Raw genomic sequence first — 15,714 nt, 5'->3', positions numbered from 1 at the left:
TTCAATGTGAAATGTCTTACATGGCAAGTGTGATTCTGAAAGCACTGATAAGTGCAGATACTGTTACTGCACGTAGGACAGAGTTTCCCTCAGCAACTTATCTGAAACAGGTCATTTTCATCATCCTCGTCGCACACTTACCTTAACTGACATGAGTCATCTCTGCTTTCTGTCTTACCGCTCGATTTGTGCGCGGTGTTTATGATGTGGATGTGTCCGTTGGTTAGAGGAAATAAAGCTGTAACACCGAGGCCATCAGCACTTTGCAGATGAGTCATTGCTGTAAGATTGGGCTCTGAGTTGCTATAAAAAAGAAAAGAATTGCTGTGCTGTCTGCCTGTCACCTCAGGAAAGGTCACACGGTGTCACTTACAGGAGGTTTGTGGACACATAACAGTGAGACACATACAGATGCCAAAAATGTGACATTTTTATTTTTAGGTATTTTAACTACAGAAAAAGATAGATTCACATTTTTTCAAGTCTGTCTGAAAGTTTGTCCTAAACAACACTCACATGCCCATACTGTGTGCACATTGAAACAGAACACTATATTGAAAACTGAAAGAGAAATAACCCTTCGATTTGATTAACAAAGACTACTGGGAGCTTTTCTGTTGTCTTCTTCGCATAAAATAAGAGCAGGAGGGCACATGCTATGAATGAGGAGGAATAAACGTATACTTTTCTGTACTCGTCGTGGTGAAAATGTGGATGAGAATTTGCAGCTTACGGGTCAAACTGTATATCTGTGTTCCAGACAGCCCCGTGGTCGGTTGGCCAACGGCCTTGCTGTGGGTCAGTGGGGCAGAGGGGGGATTGCTGTGAGGCAATCTGTTAGTTAAGGAGTATTTCGACTGTGTTATATATATATATACATATACAGTAATGAGGCTGAAAGTGAAACGGCCATTTTCTCTGGTCACCAGAGATATTCAGCTTTTGTGTGATGGGGAAAGATGATATTCTTTTCCGGCAGAGCAAACATTGTACTCTTTGAAGGCATGGGTGTGGTGGTGCACTGTGGTTTAGTTTTCTTTAACCCATCAGCTATTGTCTCTCTGACTGCCAGTCTGTGTGGGTGATTTCCCTTTTGAACCGAACCATGTCTGATGCTTTCTGCCCAATGACCCATGCTGTCTGTTTGGGGAGCGTGACACCAGTCGGCCCCAAGCAAAATCAGCCTTTTGTCTGTCCTCATAAGACAAGTCTCCCTGCTTGGCAGAACACAGGACTCAGGCTCAGACTGAAGCTTAGTCCATTGAGAAACTGAGAGTGAGAGAGGCTGGTAGCAGGTGCTGGTGTAGGCATGAGGTGGCAGTTTCTCATGCATTGCTGATTTCTGACAGACCATAAATCGAATTGCTAAGACTGCAAAAAAGGGAAAGGGACTGTTTGAAGGGGAATATTAAGAAAAGTTTAAACCTTCCTTTTCTTCTTAAAGCAGCAGACCAACCCTTCTGAAGAAAAGAAAAGTTAAGAGAGGTGAACAGGAAATTAAGTATGCGAACCTGTGATCTGCAGGCCCACCACAGCTGTCACATGACGAGGATTTCCGCTTTGACACATTTTGTTTTTGGCTGCAAAGCAGGGCAGGGCCACACAACTGCTGAAGAGCTGCTGCAGCAAGACATGATGGTGCTTTGAGGACTACTCTACCATGCAGTCCACCATGAACTCCAATGCACTTCAGCGCCAGGGAAGCAAAGAGAATTACATTGTGGATAATACTCTGAGGAAGAAATGTTCCCTGTGGTACCGGCGTTCACTGAGGGGAAACAATGATCGACACCGGCAGAGCACAGAGTCTCTGCCCAGAGTGCGCAAGGTGAGACAATAAATACACACACACACATATGCACACTTCTGCAACTTAAATGAAATATCATAAAACACTGACGTAAAATTATTAGAGCTGTATTTTTCTTGTATAGTTTTATACTGAGAAGCAGTTTACTGATTTACCACCAACTGTGTAACAAACATTTACAGCAGCTCTCTGCAACAAAAGCCTTTTAACAATTTTAATCTTTTGAGTTATGTAACACCACAGGGTCAACATGTTCTGACATACTTTCCTGATAGGTTTAAAAACTTAAATCCATTATATTGTTTTAAAGAGGAACTCTGCATTTCTCCTTTTGCAGCCTAAACTAAACCACTCCAACTCTCTGGTTGATTACTCTGACCCACAAAGGTAAATATATCCAATCTGATGTGCAATTGATCATTCAGTAGAAGGATTCACATTCATGCAAAATACTATACATTGTTTTTTTTTTTATTGTTTTTGCATGTATTTTATATGAAGAGGGAATTAAATACACAAAGAAGTCCCTAAAATATTCATGTTCTCTTCTGCACAGGATCACAATTGTACTGGAAAAGCAAGACAATGAAACATTTGGTTTTGAAATTCAGGTAAGCGTTACCACATTTTATAATCACTTAGATTTACATACTGTCATGCTTTTAGATCTCTAATTCTAGAGTCATTTTTATGCCCACTTCATGCTTGTGGAAAAGTATTGTCTTGGCAGCATTCGTGACAAAAATTGTCTCTTGTTGCAGACCTATGGCCTGCAGCTGAAGGACAGCTCTGCAGTGGAGATGTGCACGTTTGTGCGTAAGGTGCAGCAGGACAGCGCTGCTGAAAATGCTGGTTTGACTGCAGGTGAGGCACCCACATCCTCTGTACAGACCCTGCACATGATTTCATATTCGTGCGAAATCATCAGACCTCATATCCCCTTTCTGACTGACAGATCTTTATCACACGTTACATACCACCCACATGCACACACTGATGCACAAACACAATGTAAAGCCATGTTGATTTCTCGTAATTGACGAGTTCCTTTTTTTTTGCATCCTCATTGCAGGAGATATTATCGTCACTATCAACGGGGTCAGCATTGAAGGATCGTCTCATCAGCAGATACTTAATCTGATAAGAGAATCAACCAACAATTTAAAGTGAGTGATTTCCTGGACTATGATGGTACATCTGCACCAAAATGCTCTCATAGCCGTGTTTTTTTTTTTAAGTGAAAGTGTATATAATTATGTGTTATTATGTGTTTGCAGGATGGAAACTGTATGTGGAAATGTGGTGAAGCAGATAGAGCTTGAAAAGAGGATGAACCTGCTGAAGGTGTGTCTCTTTAACCCTAACCCTGTTTTGTTGTTAACGTGTACTACGTGCTCTACAAACAACAGCCACTAAACCACACAAACCCAGCTGGTTAGAATAAAAAAAAAAAAACTTATTTACAGGTTGACCTATTTGCTAAACCAATGAATGAAACAGCCTAACACTTCACTAACTGAAGAAGCATTGCATGCTTTCAAACTGAGATGTTGTATTCCTATGCAAATGTTCTGAATGCATAGGCTGAAATAGTTTGACTGACAGTAACCAAATGTGTTTGTTTTTGCCCATACAGCAATCACTTCGTGAGAAATTGGTGGAGCTGCAAGCACTTACAGTAGAAGAAAAACGTCTAATGCGAGGTGAGAGGGTTTGCTCGGCTGTTAAACCACAGCACTTCCTTTCTCAGACACTGTCCTCTTTCTGAAGACACGCTATATGATGTGAAATGAAGTGCGAACTCCAGACAAATTAGAAAAAAGGAGTTCCCCAGAGAAATTAACATAGTTGCTGACGAACTTCCTGTTGCGAACTTCTCGTCAGCTGAAACTTTTACTAACGGTGATTTTGTTATGTTTTCAGGTAACATGAACAACAGCAGCCTCCACCTCTCAATGGACTGTTCAGCGATTCTGAACTCCCCCGCAGGCCGCTTTGGACGCCGTTTTTCTAGTGACAGTAGCTACAGGAGTGTGATGACTGATGACAGCGACCAGACCAGTGTGTTTGGGGATCTGAACTCTCCCAGTCCCTTAAGTGCAGCCAGCACCACAGATGATAGCTGCTTCTTCTCCAGAGATTTTCATGCACAGGACAGCTCAAGCAGGTTTTCCTCGAACAGCAGCCATCATCACCAATCCCTTGGTCGATCTAGCAGCTCCAGTTTGGCTGGCAGCAGCAGCTCCCTCTCACCTTCCTGGGACGAAACAAAGATCTCCTCCTTGTTTGGTACCTTACCCCGGAAAGGCAGGAGAGCCAGTGTTCGCAAACACATCTTTAAGTTAATTCCTGGACTCCAGCGATCAGTTGAAGAGGAGGAGGTGGGGACAAACACTCAGTGATGTCCTCTCCATTGTGTGATACTAAGGGTTAACAAGCAAGTTGTAAAAATAAATAGACACTTTAATGAAGTGTTTCCCCACACTTAAAAAGTTGGGTTAACCCTTCCACAGGGACACAGACATTGTGGCACTTGGCATTTGTCAATGTCAAAGTTTACCCAGGAGGATCCTGAGCCTTGTTTGGCTTGTGGTGGTGCAAAAGCATTATGACAATGTAAAATATTCTTCCTCTGAACAAGTGTTGAATGGATGTACGTACAAGATAGTAATGTTTGGGTGTGATCAGCATTAACCACATCAGTCTGTACTGCGGTAGCTGTATACATGTAGCACATTGCATTTTTAAAATGAGACTTTTGTGACCTAAAACACATGAGAAGCATTCATTTTTAAAGTTAGACAAACAGTTAAACAGTACTTCAGGTGATGAAAACCAAAACCAAAGCTCTACTCTGTATATATGGCTGCTCAGCTAAAAACAGGATGTGGGTACAAAGACGTACTACTTAACTGTTTTCATTTCCAAAGTAATTTTCAGGCAGTATACTACTTACTTTCAGTGTTTGTTTAGAAGTACTGAAACGTTTTTTCTCCTTCTTTTTTCTGTTAAGTCTGAATTTACTGAAATTTGTATATTTCACGTCACACGTCATGTTTTGGTATCAAATCAAGATTATATGTATGTAAAAGACCTTAGAAAATAATAAACATGTGAATCTTACTACCCCGCCAGTGTTTTCCTTCAGATAACACATAATGATGCTCACACACTCTATTCTAAACATAAAATTTCAACAGGAAAGTATGACTTAAAGTTACACTGAGGTCATAGCTATGACACATAATTTACTCATAAACAGAACTATATATTATTCTGCAGCATGCACAATTTTTAGCAAAAAAAAAATGAAGCGATGAAGTGAGTGAGAATAGAAAGCCCACACATTTCCTGTAATAAGTCTCATTTCTTTGGTTTCCTGCTGCTGCTGCACTGAGACAGAGAGACTGCTACAGCGGGTCATTATCACATCATGATGAATTAAACTGTGCTTTCCTGGACTTGGTTACTATTCACAAAAAAATATGACACACTTTAGGATGTAGCAAAACCAAAAGGGAAGTCATAAAACAGCGTGTTATGAAGCATAAAATGAAATGGTTCAATGGGGTCATAAATGAGATGTATTACATGCAGGCAGTGATAGAAGAAGTATCTACATCTTTTTATTAATTAGAAGTGCTAAAACAACATTGTAAAAATGAGGAAAGTTCTGGATTCAAATTTTACTCAAGTTCAAAAAGAACAGAAGCATTATCAGGGAAATGTGCTAAAGTAAAAGTAGTAGTTCTGCTGGAAATGTCACATTTGACTGATGCATGAATGTGTGAGCAGCATTTCACTGTTGAAACTGGTTGAGGTGGAGCTCATCTGAACTACTTTATACATGATATTTTAGTGAAGCAAAGGATCAAAAGACAAATCAAGTCAGGAGATGACTCATAGGAGAAAGGGGAAAAAGTTCTGTGCCACAAATCTGTTCTCATCTTTTTGACCTTTTTCTGCTGTGAAGTTTTACCTCTTTTAGCAGCTAAGAGGAGATATGCATCTTTGTGGAACTGTAAATGCACTTTCCATCAGTGCGTGCCATTGTGTGTTGAACATACTGTAAGTTTCCTAAATGTTATATCAGCATTTTAGCTCCCTTACTTAAGATGTAAAGGTCTTTATATACACTTAAAGAATAACATGGCTTAGCTTCAGCACATGTGCAAAAGCATTGTCGCTTCGGGCAGGGAAGAAAAACCTGTAGGAGAATGTTAATCCAGATTCAGAATCCTACAGAATGAAGGTGGTCATCCAGCAGAGATTAATAAAGAATGAGTACAATCACTTCATGTGCAGATGCCAGAGTCACAAAGAGTCTTTGTTGGGGCCACAACAAAACCGTTGTTCTTCTGTGATTCGACGCGTACACAGAATTACATGGTACTACAGAGCACGCTAGAGAGCTTGATCTTGCACTGCGTACTGAAATGCAGGATGGATTCTTTCTTCACTGTCTGACAATGTAGGATAAGAACAACTATTCTGTTCACATACTTGGATGCTGGAGCGGACGTGGTGACAATGCAAAGTCTGAAGTTGCTTGATTCAACAAAAAATCTGCAAAAAGACAACTAAGGCATTGGAGCTCAGCTATTTTCACATATCAAAGGGGAAGAAAAAGAGACAGATGGAGGTCGAGACGAGCACAATGCCTTCAAAGGCTCCACAATTCAAAATAGAAGAAGATGCACTGGCATCCCAGGTACTGGAGATCATTGGTGGGGTCACTCTTGAAGCCCTCCAGACCGCCATGGAGGAACCTGAAGAAAGAGATGTGTGGTTTATGGAGGAGGGTGATGACTCTGTGTTCTACAGTGATGAGGACCAAGCCCATCAGGACATAAAAGCAAACGCATCCTGTGATTTTGGTGCCAGTGTGAGCAAGCGTCTGGTCAACAGTGTGACATCAGATGAACCTATCCCAGAGAGGAAGGACGATCGAGGAGAAGAATTCATTACTGGCAAAGAATATTCAGCGATGGAGAGGGAAGTGACTCGAGGAGAGGAACGGCAAGATCGCCAGCCACTAAAAACTGAACCTATGGATCAGTCAAATGTTGCAGATCCAGGAGCACAGTCTAGTCTAACTCCAGAGAAGGCTGTGAGCACCTGTGAAGAATCTTTGCAGCTTAACTGCAGACGTGCAGACATGCAAACACAGCCTGAGCAAACTGCATCACCAAGAAAAGGTAAGAGGAATTTAATACTATTGTGTTTGAGAAGAAGGCTTATGTTTACAAAATGCACAATAGACTTTATCGTCTTTTCTTTTTAGTGACTCTACCAGTAGTGGAAGAAGTGACCGAATCACCAAGTCTTAAACCTTTTGTTGAGAAGAGTTATGCAAGGCTGACTGGGGAGGAAGAAGTCCCAGAGCAGACGTCCAGTGCTGAACTCCAGATATCAGGTGACAGGCAGCTTCAGATGGACCAAGAGCCAAAGCAGGACCACGACACCAATGAGGAGTTTCATCAAGACCCCAGTCCAGGCTACTCCACTCTGGACATGTCAAAGAATTCCAGCCACCAGAAATCCTTCAACCACCTCTCATCCGCCAAATACAGCACCGTGTCCTACCGCAAGATCCGCAAAGGCAACACCCGGCAGAAGATCGAGGAGTTTGAGTACATGATGATGAAATTGTAAGAAGATTGTTTCAGGGAAATAAATAGTGTTGGACATGATCCATAACATGAAAAAAAGAGCATTGAAGGACACTGTATATCTCTGCCATATGGTTTACATATTAATGTTCTGTAGATAGAAAATACACTACTCACAAAAGGTTGGGGATATTCAGCTTTTGGATTAATTTAAGTGCATATAAAATGCAGTAAAACCTTTACAGGTGAACTTAATTTGAGTTTTTCTAAACTTTTGAATGAACATGTGCAAGTGTTCGATGTTTCAGTTCTTACTGCATAATCTGCTGTTCTGATTAACCACAAAAATGACAAGTGTCTAAGCATCCTCCATCCTCAGTGACAATTTGTATTTAAAACAGTCCTCTTCATCATGAGACCAAGACGACACCTAACAATCGATCAACAGTACTTGGCCAGTGCGAGGCTTCAGATGGGAAGTGTCATCAGCAGGTTGCAATAAGTCGACTTGTGAACAGCACGAGACGTCGTTGTCAAGCTGATGCTCAAGGACTCTGGACACGTTACTGAGATATTGACAGTTTTTGTTGTGGTATTCATGATATAATATCACTGTAGCATGAACTTTTTACATTTTCCATAAACTTTTTGTGAGTAGTGAATCTGACGTAACACTCTGGGTGACACAAATCTTACACATAAGATCTGTTGTGTAGTGCAATGCCTAACAACCATTTCATATCTAAGAGACACTTTTTTTTATATATATTTGGTGGTTTTACAGCGAAAATATCTTGTTATGTAAGGCAGGTACTTAAACAACAGCTTAAATACATAAGAAGCTCAGGGCTTTATAATCCTGCTACCTATAATAAGTGAGATGTTGTTTGGATTTAGAGCTTCAGTATTTGAGTGATTTACTAAACATACATACCTGCTTGTCCTAATGGCTAGTGGATAAGAAACAAATAAAAGTGGTACATGCTCTAAAACTTTTATCGTTCTATTTTTACTTCAAGAAATAATCATTTAAAAAAGCACTTATGTGGTTTGTCACAATCATGAAATCACAGCACAGGTTTATTGGATTTTTTGAACCAACACTTCCCTCTAGTGACAAGAAGAAATTCATACAAAAAAAAAAAAGTTTTCACAACAAAACCTACACCCATACATTGCATCATCTAAAACCAGAAAAGCAGCACCCAAGTGTATATGACATCTAGAAAAGATGTCTCACCAAAAAAAATTTAATACAAATGAATAAATTCTTCATTACATGCAATTAAACTTATTATCCAGTCCCAGCAGAGCAAAGAAAAACACAAAAACATCTCAAATCTGTGAGGCACTGTTTATCTTTGGCAGTGAAATATGTTGAGATCGAGAACTTATTAGATGGAATGTTCTTCCATAGACATTCACCTGAAGCCCTTTAGTCTTCATCCCCACATACACCGCTGTAGGAAATCTTTTTCTTAAACTTAGCAAACTCCAGATCTTCATAAAAAGAGAAGATTCACTCGTTCTTCTGGCACTAGGCTTTAAACTCAATATCAGTCCGTGCTGATATAATACAAAAACAGGACATTAGAAACATTGCACATTCCCACACCGTTTGCTTTACACCGCACACATTACTGCCACCGAAGTGCTTCCCACCTCCTTTGGAGAGTCGTATGCTGAGTCTGGTCCACAGACCGTACTGTAAGTGTGAGGCCACTGACGGTCTCCATAGTGCATGTTTTGACACTCGTTTCAAGTCTCGTCACTGAGCGTGGTAGTGTGTGAATTGCCACTTTTGGAAGGCATTGCTGGGTTCACATGGACCGATGCGAAGAGTGTCGCCCTGGGCCCCCGCCTCCAGGCACATGTGGTGGGACACATACTCCGCTATGAGGTGCTCCGCCTAAAACAAAACAAAACAAAACAAAACAAAACAAAACAAAACAAAACAAAACAAAACAAAACAAAACAAAACAAAACAAAACAAAACAAAACAGGAAACATAATTAACGAACTGTAAACACTCATTTTCAAAAGAACATTTTTCACTTCTGGTGAATTAGACGTAGGCTGGTCCTGTTGATTGAAATATATCTTACAGAGACGAAAATAACAGAGTTGAGAGAGGAAAGAAAAACAAAAAGACAGAAGGCACACCCAAAGCTAACCTACCAGAGCTGAGTTGGATGATTTGTGGAACCAGCGGAGTTCAGCCTTGGTGTTGTCACACAACTGTAAAGCAAAGCCGTTGCCTTTTCCTTGGGGAGCGAAGCATATGTCCTGCTGGCGAACGTGCCTCATCCAGGTGTAATTAAAGTGCTGACTCTGAGATAAAGAGAGAGAGAAGAGTAGGAAGGATGTAATTATGCGTCATGAAAACTGAAAGATTTTGAGGGATGGCTAACTGGGGCTGCTCTGAATCCAAAAAAGACCAAATTTAGGAAAGTCTTGGTCTCATCTTGGACTACACCCTTGTTTATCGTGGCTTGTGTCCTGACTGAATTTCTGTTCTTGGTCTACTCTTGAATATTTTTGTTACGCCCCCCTCCGCCCCCCAACAATTACCATGGACAAGAGGCCAGAATTGCACAATGTGTGTATATCTTTCTCCGTAAGAATCAAAAATCAAACACATTTTCTATTTTCTATTTTTGCAGCCAGATAATCTGTTAAATAAAATAAAGACACCTACCTGTTTGCTGAGATCACACGTCTCAAACAGCAGACGGTCTTTTTGCAGAGTGAGGCATTTTCTCACGCCACGATTAAAGATCTACAAGGGGAAAAAAAAAAAGATCAAACTTTTACATAAGTGAAACAACAGCATTGCAAACATTTGTTTACTTATTTAACAGGCCTTGTTGCTGTTCTCGTTTGCTTCAATGAATCCTGACAGAAAGCTGTCACAGACTTTAATGGACAGCTGCTCTTTGTTCCAAATGAGCACAATCATAGTCTGTCTGGATTTGTTTTGTTCAGGGCTTCTCGGCTGAGATAACAATAGCTTCATGGAGGGTTAGAATAACAGGCTTTCATTTTTATTTTCGGGAATTGTAAACAAAGTTTCTTCGTCTACATACCAGGCCCTCAGCTTTGACGAGAGGAGCGTTCATATCTGGATACACGTTCTCCAGGTACCACTTGAAGCTCTTGCATTTGAGCTTCTTCCTCAGCTCAATCTGCTCGGTGAGGTTGCCGATGTCAGTGACCTTCTTATCCAGCAGGTGGTGGTACCCGTGACCGTAGAAAAGGTCCTTGTACTCATCCAGCCAGACTTCCGCCACCCTCGCCAGGTTGCGCTCCACTGTCTTCTGCCTGTCTTTGGGGAATTTGTAAGGATTCTGTCCTCGGAAGATGTGTCCCACTCGCGAGCAGGGGATGATCTCGATTTCACCTCCGCACATCCAAATCTGTTCAAACGGCAAATAAAAGAGTCACGTGAGGGGAAGTTCTAGGGAGTTCAAACACCTTCAGCCAATGTTCATGTTTAAGTTAGACAAGTCATATACCTTAAATGAAATCTCCATGTTCTCCCCACCCCACACGTCGAGACCAGGATCATAGGCACCGAGCTCATAGAAGTATTTTTTGTCTATTGAAAAAAGGCCTCCGGCCATAACTGGACATCTGTAAGGTCACATAAATAAATGAATAAACATGCAGCAGGAATAATATGATGAATATAAGGATGAGTACTGGCTGTTTAGGTACCTGATTGGATCTGAGATGGTCATGTTATGCTTCTTAATGTACTCGTCTGGTAATGCGCTCCAGCCGAACACCAAAGGCCATTTGAAAATACCTCTTTGGAAGTTGTCAACCAGCATATAACTGCGGAGAAAGACATCAAAACGATGTTCCATCATGCGTCTAACATTCCTGTAGAAAACACGATCACATCACATATACGCCGTGTCTGTTGGCGTTGACCCACCTCATGTCCTTATCACTGATAACTTCAATAACTGGACATGGCACCTTCTTGCGATCCTGATAGATTCTTTCCAACAGTGGCTCAAGCCATCCCACGTTGCATTCCACGTGGGAGTCGAGGAAGGTAAGAACCTCACCTATGTTAGAGTAAAGCAAACATCCTGTTGCAGTTAAACAAATAGACAAACGTATCTGCATTTTAACAGTTACAGCCTTTGTAAGACGTGTTTGTTTTATCGTGTGAATAAGACGCCTAACAGTATGTAGTAAATACACAAGAGAGCAGGTGCAGGCTTGAGTGACTTTCTACTGTGTACAATGACGTGTAAGGCGACTGTGTGACTTTTCAAAGCTACAGAGACACAACTGATGTTATTGCATGCACACGTCTCCTAAAATGTGTGCAGTGGTGCGGTTTGGATTTGCACAGATACAGAGACTGTGTCTGGGATTTTTCAAAATGCATTAATCTGTGTCAGCCTGATGTTTCAGAGATGACTCTGCCAGAGATAATACTCTATCTGTGTTATTCACTAAACCACAAAGACTTTGAATGTGTTTGAATGCCTACTGCTCCAGGCAAAAAGCAAATGGATATTCTCTTTACATAGCTCCAAGCCCACAGTCTCTAACTAATCCTGGTTTTAGTTATCTTACATTTGTGTTAATGATTAAAAAAGCACATTAACAATTTTACGTTTGATTTTTATTTTTTTTTTAAAACATACTTCTTATCCGATAAGCTCATGTGAAATGATATGCAAGCTGAAATAAACACCCTTTAAAACTGTGTGCCTTTTTAAAAAACGGTGCTTCTGTCCATGTCACGAAGTTACAGGAGAGTTAAAACTATTATAAAAGGTAGCTACAGTTTGAATAATAGGAATGATTAACCTTTAACCGACCTATCCTGAAAGACAAGGACACACTTGTTATTTTCCAGCGGAACATTTCCAGTGACAAAGTTTGACACATTCATGTGAATTCTGTTGTTGCCTTCGTGTTTCTTTTACGTGGGACATATCCCCTCCATCACCTTTGCACATATATATATGTGTAAACCAAACCATTAAAAAGACATTTATGACATTCATGATCAAAGCAGTGGCTACCTTTGGCTACAGCAGCTCCAGCCAGCCTGGCTCTGATCAGGCCCTCTCGCTCCTTCAGACGAATGATTCGCACTTTGGGAAACTTGGACATGTACTTATCCAGCGGCTCCTTCAGAATGTCTGACAAAAATATTAGATACGAGTTTACGACAGCAGACAAAAGTGGATATAAATTGAAAATGTGACCTACGGCACTGAAAATGGGTAGCTGAGGACTTTTTACTTTGATGCTACAGATTTAAAAAAAAAACTATAATTGTGTTTTCATTTTGCTCACTGTGTGAGTTCTCAGAGTAAGATATCGGTGCGTTAAAGTAATAATTAAATAAATACATACATACATTCAAATGCTGGTCTTTCATTCAAGCTTCTGCCTTGGCTGTAGTGTTAAATAAAGACTAGACTCTAATTAAACAGCCATATAGAAAAATAAACACAGGGGTCTTAAGTCACACAATGAAAAAAAGTATCAACATTTCCATGAAAAAGATTTACCGTCATGAGTGTTTGAAGATGCAGCAGCAAGAAATCAAAATATAGTCAAATTATCATTAATGAAACTGTACAGTATATTAGTTTGCCTACGGGTTTTAAGTCATAAACATGTCGGTCAATGACTGTCCAAAAGTAATAATCTCTAACAATAACAGATTAGTACCAGTGTTGGTCTCGAGCATTTTATTTCCTGCAGCTGTCAACTTAAGTCACCCCGTGGAGACCCGTTAAAAAGGTGACACCGTTACCTTTGGTGCTGAAATCGTCCACCAGTATGATCTCTTTGAGGAGGTGTGGGGGGGATCTGTTGAGCACGCTGTGCACAGAGCGGAGGAGCGTGGACCACACTTCATCCACGAAACAGAAAATCACACTGGTGGAAGGCAAGTCATCGTGGACCAGATTCTGCGCACACCTGGAAAAAGAAAAACACACAGACAAAGACAATTCAGTTTGGCGATGACTTGTGAGGTGAAATGTGCAAGAAGAAGAAGAAGAAGAAGACTCACATCTCGGGCCTGGTGTCTGGGATTGCACGGTCCACTGGGATCTTCTCGCTCAGGTAGACGTTAAAATGCCCTTCGTCCCACCTCTTCCTCACCTCTGCATCTTCGCTGCTGGCGACGAGTGCCGCCTGACCAAACTGGCCCACCGCGTTGGCATCTCTGGGAGTGTCGGTCACGTCCAGAGAAATCACTTTGTGGACGCCTGGTTTCCTGCCAGCGGTGCTGTTGTCCTTGGAGTGCTCTGCTGCCTGGAGCTTGATTGCAGGTTTTGGAGTTTCTTTCGCTGCATTCGGATCACTCTTGGTGGTCGCAGTAACGCGTTTCTCCACCGTTTTATTATTACTCACCACATTTTTGTCTGCCTCAATGATCGAAGGTTTAGATGTTTTAACAGGGTTCGTCTCCTCTTTTGTTCCAGCCTGGCTCTTAACTTCATCCTTGATCTTTGGATCGCCTTTGCCCAGAACATTTTGCACAACATCCCCCTTCTTTGGTGCGTGTGCGGTGGCATGTTTGTTTTCCACTCGGGTTATATTTGACACAGCTACAGGTATCTCCCCTTTTCTACTGGAGCCGTCTATCGCTTTACTTTTCTCTAATTTTGTCCCATTAAAATCCAAGTCGACTGCTTTTTTCTTGGCAGGATCGCCCTGCTTTGGCGTGACCTTTTGGAAAGCGGCTCCTCCTGGTTTAGGTTGCTCAGTCTTGAGGAGATCATCTCCTCTGTGCTGGAGTGAGCTCCTCTTCATGTCCTCCTGTTTCTTGCCTCCCTGTCTGTACACTTGGGCTAGTTTGATGCTTGCATTGAGTGGTCCTTTCCCAGCATATGTAACAGCAAGGTCGACCCTCTGGACTGGGTGTTTAAAGCCCCTTTTCATCAGCTGGGTCACCCTGGACTGCTGTCTGTAAATCTCCCTTTCCTTTATGACTCTCTCCTTCAGCAGCTGGCTGTTCACGTCGTTTATGGACAAACGCAGTGCAGCCATGTCAAACAGCAGCCAGATGACAGAGGCGATGAAGACAAACGCGAGTACCCTCCCACTCCCCCTCAAGTATCTCCTAATCTTCATCATTCTCAGGTTTTAAAAAAAAAATTTAAACAAGAAATAAGTGGAAGTCACAGAAAGCGTTAGAGTATCATACTGTGTGTGCCGCTCCTGAGTTGCAGGCAAAGTTTTCTCGTCTTTGGAGAAGTCAGCTGCCTGCGTGGCATTGCTAACAAGTGTTACCCGGAGCAGCAGCGGCGGTAGTCGGTGGAAACACAGCCGGGTTTGACACCCATAGCGCCGCACAAAGGTTACAACGTGAAGCTATTTTACCGAGCCGTGTCGCCGCGGACATCTCCAGACCGAGTCCTGCCCGCGTCGTTGAACTCATCCAACTCCTTCGTCGCTGACACAAACTCAAACAAAAAAAAAGAAAAGTTTCTTCCTCTTTCGTTGAGTCTCCACGCCGCACACAACTTTTGACCCACACACTTTTTTTTTTCTTGTTGTATGAGGACGTAGCAGCCGCCTGTCAGTGAATCTGATTGGACAGACTGACAGGAAAAGTCTCGGCCTACGCGGAGCTAACAGAAAGCTAGCCGGAAGTTCCGTGGTTTACCACCAAAATAAAAGCGCCTTATTCATTCATTTATTTATTTATTTTTAAAAGGGTTCTCAGTCACCCAGGTCATCTTTCTTCAACAAGGGTTAAATCTGAGGCAACTGGACTCTAAACCAGGGGTCTTCAACCAGGCGTGGGTCCACAAAGGTACTCCAATTTTTTGTCATTATAATCAAGTCAGGTCAACAAATCATTCCTGCCTGCGGACATATACACAGACATTTACTTTTGCATTTGTTGCACTTTATTTATTTAATGTTAATGATCTTGTATATACCCTTTTTACAAAAAACAAAAGCTAATATCATAATCTACAATCTACAGTCACCTCACATTTCTCCCTACTTTGTACATATCAACAATGCCAACTTGCTGTATATACCTCTGTACAATATATTTTATTTTATTTTATCGTATTTACTATTGCTTTTTTGATATTTTATTATGTATATTTTGCTTTATAGTATATTTTTATTCTTTGTTGTCACTTGTCACTTTGTGTAATGCTGCTGCTGCACTATAATTTCCCAGCTTGGGATAAATAAAGTATATCTATCTATCTATCTCTCTATCTATCTATCTATCTATCTATCTATCTATCTATCTATCTATCTATCTATCTATCTATCTAT

At 41.3% G+C, this 15,714-nt stretch overlaps 3 protein-coding genes across 3 annotated transcripts; 2 read left to right on the top strand and 1 right to left on the bottom strand.

Annotated features, from left to right (window-relative positions):
• Window positions 1-1,487: 1,487 nt before the first annotated feature.
• On the top strand, window positions 1,488-4,930 carry cytip (cytohesin 1 interacting protein). The gene is made up of 8 exons (XM_010732231.3): window positions 1,488-1,828; window positions 2,148-2,197; window positions 2,367-2,421; window positions 2,572-2,674; window positions 2,883-2,976; window positions 3,088-3,154; window positions 3,447-3,513; window positions 3,734-4,930. The coding sequence occupies exons 1-8, from the start codon at window positions 1,661-1,663 to the stop codon at window positions 4,210-4,212; spliced, it is 1,083 nt and encodes a 360-aa protein (XP_010730533.2). The 5' UTR covers window positions 1,488-1,660; the 3' UTR covers window positions 4,213-4,930.
• A 1,261-nt stretch (window positions 4,931-6,191) lies between these two features.
• On the top strand, window positions 6,192-8,414 carry ermn (ermin). The gene is made up of 2 exons (XM_010732240.3): window positions 6,192-7,008; window positions 7,095-8,414. The coding sequence occupies exons 1-2, from the start codon at window positions 6,447-6,449 to the stop codon at window positions 7,463-7,465; spliced, it is 933 nt and encodes a 310-aa protein (XP_010730542.2). The 5' UTR covers window positions 6,192-6,446; the 3' UTR covers window positions 7,466-8,414.
• Window positions 8,189-15,064, bottom strand: galnt5 (polypeptide N-acetylgalactosaminyltransferase 5). Its single transcript, XM_027291073.1, has 10 exons — window positions 13,478-15,064; window positions 13,217-13,383; window positions 12,474-12,593; window positions 11,363-11,498; window positions 11,140-11,259; window positions 10,938-11,055; window positions 10,509-10,838; window positions 10,121-10,201; window positions 9,601-9,753; window positions 8,189-9,331 (listed from the first exon to the last, which is right to left on the bottom strand). Exons 1-10 carry the CDS (start codon window positions 14,545-14,547, stop codon window positions 9,191-9,193), a joined length of 2,436 nt encoding a protein of 811 aa, XP_027146874.1. The 5' UTR covers window positions 14,548-15,064; the 3' UTR covers window positions 8,189-9,190.
• Window positions 15,065-15,714: the final 650 nt, after the last annotated feature.

The sequence above is a fragment of the Larimichthys crocea genome, chromosome XVIII, assembly GCF_000972845.2.
Source record: "Larimichthys crocea isolate SSNF chromosome XVIII, L_crocea_2.0, whole genome shotgun sequence".
Classification (NCBI taxonomy): domain Eukaryota; kingdom Metazoa; phylum Chordata; class Actinopteri; family Sciaenidae; genus Larimichthys; species Larimichthys crocea.
Note: the sequence above shows the minus strand (reverse complement) of the source record. Positions and strands in the feature narration are given on the sequence as shown.

Coding starts and splice junctions, on each gene's coding strand:
- cytip (XM_010732231.3), top strand. CDS start 1,661: ATGCAGTCCACCATGAACTCCAATGCACTTCAGCGCCAGGGAAGCAAA. Junction 2,198..2,366: donor GATTACTCTGACCCACAAAG/GTAAATATATCC, acceptor TCTTCTGCACAG/GATCACAATTGTACTGGAAA. Junction 3,155..3,446: donor AGAGGATGAACCTGCTGAAG/GTGTGTCTCTTT, acceptor TTGCCCATACAG/CAATCACTTCGTGAGAAATT.
- galnt5 (XM_027291073.1), bottom strand. CDS start 14,547: ATGATGAAGATTAGGAGATACTTGAGGGGGAGTGGGAGGGTACTCGCG. Junction 12,594..13,216: donor GGACGATTTCAGCACCAAAG/GTAACGGTGTCA, acceptor TATTTTTGTCAG/ACATTCTGAAGGAGCCGCTG. Junction 11,056..11,139: donor ACCATCTCAGATCCAATCAG/GTACCTAAACAG, acceptor GTGACCTTACAG/ATGTCCAGTTATGGCCGGAG.
- ermn (XM_010732240.3), top strand. CDS start 6,447: ATGGAGGTCGAGACGAGCACAATGCCTTCAAAGGCTCCACAATTCAAA. Junction 7,009..7,094: donor AACTGCATCACCAAGAAAAG/GTAAGAGGAATT, acceptor TTTTCTTTTTAG/TGACTCTACCAGTAGTGGAA.